Below are 6,212 nucleotides of genomic sequence, written 5' to 3'. Positions count from 1 at the left end.
GTTTAGGTACATGCAGGTTAGGGCGTTTGCCAGGCGGCAGGTGGAGGGGTTCCCTCTGCTGCCCCCACGTGGGGTACGGGACAGGGTGCTCTCGGAGGTGTGGGTTGGAGGATTTTGGACGTGTACCACGTCATGCAGGAGGTGGATGAGGCCTCGGTGGAGGAGCTGAAGGGTAAATGGGAAGAGGAGCTGGGTGAGGAGATTGAGGAGGGGACGTGGGCGGATGTCCTGGAAAGAGTGAATTCCTCCTCTTCCTGTGCGAGGCTTAGCCTCATACAGTTCAAGGTGCTCCCTGGGGCCCACATGACCGGGACGAGGATGAGTAGGTTTTTCGGGGGCGAAGCCAGGTGTGCTGGGAGCCGGGAGTGCGGGTGGCGAAAGAGGCCGGTGTTCTGGCCTTTGCGTCCCTAGTAGCCCGGCTGAGGATTTTGCTTCAATGGAAGGATGCCCCCAAGCGTGGAGACCTGGATCAATGATATGGCGGGGTTCATCAAATTGGAGAGGGTGAAATTTGCCCTGAGGGGATCAGTACAGGGGTTCTTTAGGCGGTGGCAGCCTTTCCTTGACTTCCTGGCAGAACGGTAGGGGCCCCGATTGGGGCCCACCGATCCACGGGCGGGCCTGTGCCAGGGGGGCACTCCCCTCCACGCGGCCATCAACCTCCGCGATGGCCGACGCGGAGGTGACCCCCCTGCGCATGCGCGGTGATGACATCAGCAGCCGCCGGCGGAGTTCCTTTGGCCCCAGCTGGCGTGGTGCCAAAGGCCTTTACCGCCGGCCGGCAGCACGCCAACCACTCCGATGCGGGCCTTGCCCCTAAAGGTGAGGGCTTGGCCCCTAAAGGTGCGGAGGATTCCACACCTTTGGGGCGGCCCGACGCCGGAGTGGTTCACGCCACTCCATCCCGCCGGGACCCCCCCGCCCTGCCGGGTAGGGGAGAATCCTACCCCAGGTGTCAAATCCAGTCAAGACTAAGGGATGTCTTCGGTGTCTTGACTGTAACCATCAGCCTAAAAATAAGTTTGGGAAATATCACCCAGTTTATACCATGTGCAGACCTACAGCTCAAAACATCCACAACCAAGCAATTGCCATATTTTCACTCAAACTGAACACAGAGATGGCTTCCGTTGAAAATAAAAATACAAGTTTGTAATTATGGGTGGTGGCAGAGGGTTTCCTATTCAAAACGTTTAGCTAAAGCTCACTGCTGGGGCAGAGTAGAACATTCACTCGGCAGTTAAATGTGCAATAAACAACCTGCAAAATTCACCAGTTTTACATTTCTAACCACGAACTTTGCAATTAGATATATGGAAGGAATGGAAATCTTTGAAATCAGTCTGACATTCTCTATTAAGTTTATATGTTCTCTTTATCGACTTAAAAAACAAATTAAAGATACAAATTTCTATTGTATTTGTATAATTTGATTTTATAGCCACAATTTTCAGTTCAAATACATGGAAATCACAAATTATTTTTTACAGATTCATTTTAATGACATTTTTGAATCCCAAGAAGCTCCAATATGCCACTTCTAACCCCAAAAGCTTTCTCCTTCAGCACTCCATTTAATGGTCTGTATATTTTCTCGTCGTTGTTTGGTGTAGATGTTGGCCTCTCCCTTCTGTAAACGTCTTCTTGTTGCAGCCTTCTGCTGTTTGGTCAGTTGTTGTTTGACTTTCCGTTTGATCACATCCTGAAATGGCAAGCAATCTCAAATTATATTCAAAGCAAATCAATGTAGCATTTAGAAATTCTGGGAGCAATTTTGAGCCCCTTTTCTCAGTCATTGAGAAACTCAGCGTGGGCTCAACATTAGGAGAAAAGAGGAAAATGCAATTTACCGACGTGATCACCCCCCCGGCCCCAACCGCAGGAACCTGGGAACCTCATTTTAATACATTACAATGTCATTAGCGAGAACTCTCCAGACCTTCTTCACCCCAACTAAATCTTAACCCAGCGTTGGCGTGTTATAGCAAGTCTGGCGAGGCATGAAACAGTCAAGGAGATCTCTCCAGGGGTGCGGAAGTACATACAACCCCCGGGTATAGAGGGAGTGCCAACCTGTGCCTGGGCAGGACCTTAGTGATAACCCCATGTGTGTGGGTGTCTGTGTGTGCACACACATTTATTGTGATGGGTGAGTGGGGGGGGGGGGGGGGGGGAGAGAGAATTTGCCGGCGATGACTGTCAGGAGAGGGAGCACCGAGTCCAGAGACAAGGCCTCAGGGCTGTTCAGCTACAAGGCTGGTTGGGGCGTCCTTCAAAGATGGCACCCGATCTGTTTGAAGCTGGTTCCCGGCTCCAAGAGACCCAATATGCCAGAGTGAAAGCAAAAGGTGAGCAAGAGGTTAAACTTTTGAGAAGGTCAAATTATTGCATAAAGCATAAAAAAGAGAAAGATAGGTGCAGGGGAAGCCAATTTTACCTCAATCTCACCATTAAACACAAACTACATATTTAACATCGAGTTCAATGTGACTCGTCTTCAGAAGAGGTCCTATTCGACTCAAAACTCAGATGGGCTGGGTCTTTCCAGCAGTTTGTTTTTGTTTCAGATTTCCAGTATCTGCAGTTTTTTGATTCTTTTTTTATTCCCAACTTGTATATTGATAGTACAAGCTATCCCATGCCCAAAAACATACAAGACAAAATAAAATTAATAGAAATGACAAACTAATGAGGAAAGGCAACTCAGCCTGGTTCCCAGAATAATCCAGAGGGGCAAATGTTTCAGTGGGGATGCAATTCTTACTACAAGCTCCAGATTACCCTACAAGTCAAATGTGTTCATTGAAAGGTGGGTCCACAGTTGAATAAGTAACAGGGAATATACAACTGTAGTACACTGGCAAGTTGCATGGTTTTAGCTGGTTAACTCCTACAATATTTGTGAACACTTGGGAGGTCTCAAAGACTTGGCTCTTAAATGCATCCAAACTCTGTTTGGATAAGTCGGTAAGCCTCTACAGTAAGAGAATGTGCATACAGCATCAAACAGGAATTCATAGTAGTTCTGTTTGTAGGTTCACAAACATGATGGATTTTCACACATCGGACACCCAACTGACCTGACTTTAGTTTAAAAAAAATAGAAATACTAACCAAATTTAACAAAGTCTGAAATATGTGCATATTAAAATGCTGATCACTGAAACCACTACTGTATTATTGAGATGTGGAGACTGTGCAACGCAGTTTCTGAATGCAGGCCAGCACTAATGTTTACATTCAAAATACATCTGAATGGTCTAATAAAAATATGACAGTTGAAATTGAAACATGATCGTAACATAGCATTTTAACAGCTGGCAGAGTCACAAAATGCAAGTGAAAGGATAACATTACAAACATTTTTACAGCTTAGTCAATGATTTTGAGCCAAATGTACTTGCTCCTATCACTGGATGGCACCTATGTACTGATCTTTTTAATAGTTGCATAGATATTTTAGCCTTTACAGTTTGGACAAACAACCTTATTCCAAAATAGGCAGACGCAAAAAATGTATTTTCACAAGCAGGAGTTGGTTAATATTGAAAACAAAATTGAGGAAATGTACATTTATATTTAATCATATGCATATTTATCTTCTTGTTTATGTTCCCGTATCTAGTGGTGTACAAGGCAGATTTTCATCTGTTTCCATGGCGGGTTTTTCCTGGAACAGGCCGCTAGCCTGTGGCCAGAGGCTTATAGCTTCAGGGACACCACTCCGCATCAAGGATGGCTGACCGGAGTCTCTCCCATTTTTAACACCTGCCATTGGTGTGTTGGAAGGATTTAAGGTTGATACTCAGCCTGTTGACAGTGTTGTAGAGAAACATAGAAAATGGCAGGGCCATTTGGCCCTTTGAGCCTGCTCTGCCATTCGTTATTAAATCATGCTGATCATCAAGTTCAATACCCTGATCCCACCTTCCCCCATATCCCTCGAGCTCCAAGAGGTATATATAATTCCTTCTTGAAATTGCACATTTTGCCCTCGATACCCATCCTATCCATGTATTTGTCGAGATGCCCTTTGAACACCGTTAATGTATCTGCTTCCACCATTTGCCTTCTTTACTGCATGCTTACTTTCAGCGACTGATGCACAAGGACACTAAGGTCTCGCTGAGTATCCACCTCTTTTAATTTACATCCATTCAAATAATAACCTGTTATGAAGCACCTTCCTTGGCCATCAAGTCCTGGGGCGGAACTTGATTCCGGAACTTCTGGTTTAGAGGCAGGAAGCTCTTGGGTAGCATGGTGGCATAGTGGTTAGCACTGCTGCCAAACAGCACAGAGGTCCCAGTTTCAATCCCAGCTCTGGGTCATTGTCCTTGTGAGTTTGCACATTCTCCCCGTGTTTGCGTGGGTTTTGCCCCCACAACCCAAAAGATGTGCAAGCTAGGTAATTGAAAAAAAAAATGAATTGGGTACTCTAAATTTAAAAAATAGTAAGACTTCATGGGCAAGGTTTTGTTCTTCCATTCCTGTCTTCCTGAATCATCTATTTCTTATACTTTTTGTTTTGCTTTCAGGTTTAACGCTTTTCATCATGTTCTGACCAGTTTATGTATTATTTGATCTAAGTTTTGATTTAGTTCTTATGCAAGTATATTAAAGTGAATAATTAACAATAACGTTTATTTTTTGGACACCTCCGATCAACCGGTCCTGTGACTCTTATTTTGAAGATAAAGAAGAGATCCTACATTGCCCATCTCAGTCCATTTGCTGCTGAAAGCCTCATCCATGCTTCTCTGACCTCCAGAATGAACTCCTGGCTTCACTCCCATCTTCCACCCTTCATAGTCTTGAAATAATTTCACTGTCCATACCTTGCCTTTCACCCATCAACTTTACTTGCATTGACTTCTGGTCTATCAATGCCTCAATTTTAAAACCTCTCCACCTCTTTAAAATCCTTAAACCTCTCCACCATTTACCTCTTTAAAAAAAACTCCTTGTCCTAATGTTTCCTTCTGTGCCCAATTATGCTCCTGTGAAGCTTTTATTATATTAAACGTTCAACTATTTGTTCATTCTTGCTCTTGCTCCAATCTTGAGAATTTTATTTTCAATTAAACAAATCTTCCGATTTCTATGCACCCCTCATGTGACTTCCTCCAATTCTGTTTTGTGAATTTCTCTCTGGGATTGAACTTTTTACTGACACCAAGCACATTGGACCTCATACCTACCTCAAGTAGGCTTCTTTTCTTCAGGTTCCTGTCAGGCCTCCTCCCATTCTCCCAATTTTTCTGACAGTTTTTCTCTATCCACTTTGGTGACTTTACTTCCCACATCTGAAATGTTCATTTTTTCCTCCATTCAGCTGAAGATTCCTCTCTGCAATACGCTGTCAGTTTGACCCTGGGTTGTGGCTCATCCTATTAACATCTCTCTCATTCTAACTTTGGATTCTATACACTGTTCCAATGAAACTCAATAAAAGCTTCATGAAAAATATCGCGGGCTGGATTCTCCGTCCCGCCACGCCATATTTCTGGTTCAGCACGCCGGTGGGATGCTCCGTTTCGCCGGCTGGTCAATGGGGTCATTGTGGGGCAGCCCCAATCCGTTGGGAAACCCCCCGGCTGCCAACAAAATGGAGCATGCAGACAGCGGAGAATCCAGCCTCTCATCTTTCTTCTAGGGACTCTGCAACCTTCTAGTTCAACAATGATATTAGACATTATCTATAGCTTCATTTTCAAACCTGTTTTAATTTCACACCCAAGTCTCAGGATTTCCACTCCCTCATTCCTCTCAGCCCTCCACTTCCATGGCTATTTAGATACACATTGTTTCATCAATGCCCTGCCGATTAGGCCAGAGGATACATCATTTTACTCATGATTCTTCTCTGGGGTTTTCAATTCTTAGGGGGAAACAAAATCTTAGAATCTCTGCTTTGCTGATTTATTAACACATTTCTGATTGACTCTTATTTCTCAGGTTTAAAGAGTTTGTAACCTAAACATTATCTTGGTTGTTCTCCCTAAAGAAACAAAGTGACTTCTGTATGCCTTGCATTTTTTCAGTTTCTAGAACCTGCCATATTTTCTTATTTACCTGAAAAATAATTTAAAAAAAATATAAATTAAAGTACGCCGCTCCAGCTGCCGGTCCTAGCGTCGACCCGGTGCCGCGCATGCACAGTTGGGCTGGCGCCAACTAGCGCATGCGCACTGGCCGCCATCCCCTGCGCC

General features: G+C 44.5%; 1 protein-coding gene across 2 annotated transcripts in view; it reads right to left on the bottom strand.

The window, feature by feature from the left end:
• Positions 1-1,414: 1,414 nt before the first annotated feature.
• The window catches only part of riok2 (RIO kinase 2 (yeast)), a 39,353-nt gene continuing 34,555 nt past the window's right edge, over positions 1,415-6,212 (bottom strand). For both annotated transcript variants that reach the window (XM_038805216.1, XM_038805215.1), the window contains exon 10: positions 1,415-1,702. In XM_038805216.1, coding sequence (XP_038661144.1) covers positions 1,541-1,702 — 162 coding nt within the window. In that variant the 3' untranslated portion in view covers positions 1,415-1,540. The remainder of the gene's footprint in view (positions 1,703-6,212) is intronic.

The sequence above is a fragment of the Scyliorhinus canicula genome, chromosome 8 (assembly GCF_902713615.1).
Source record: "Scyliorhinus canicula chromosome 8, sScyCan1.1, whole genome shotgun sequence".
In the NCBI taxonomy this organism is placed as follows: Eukaryota; Metazoa; Chordata; class Chondrichthyes; order Carcharhiniformes; family Scyliorhinidae; genus Scyliorhinus; species Scyliorhinus canicula.
The sequence above is the reverse complement of the archived record's forward strand: the minus strand, read 5'-3'. Positions and strand labels throughout refer to the sequence as shown.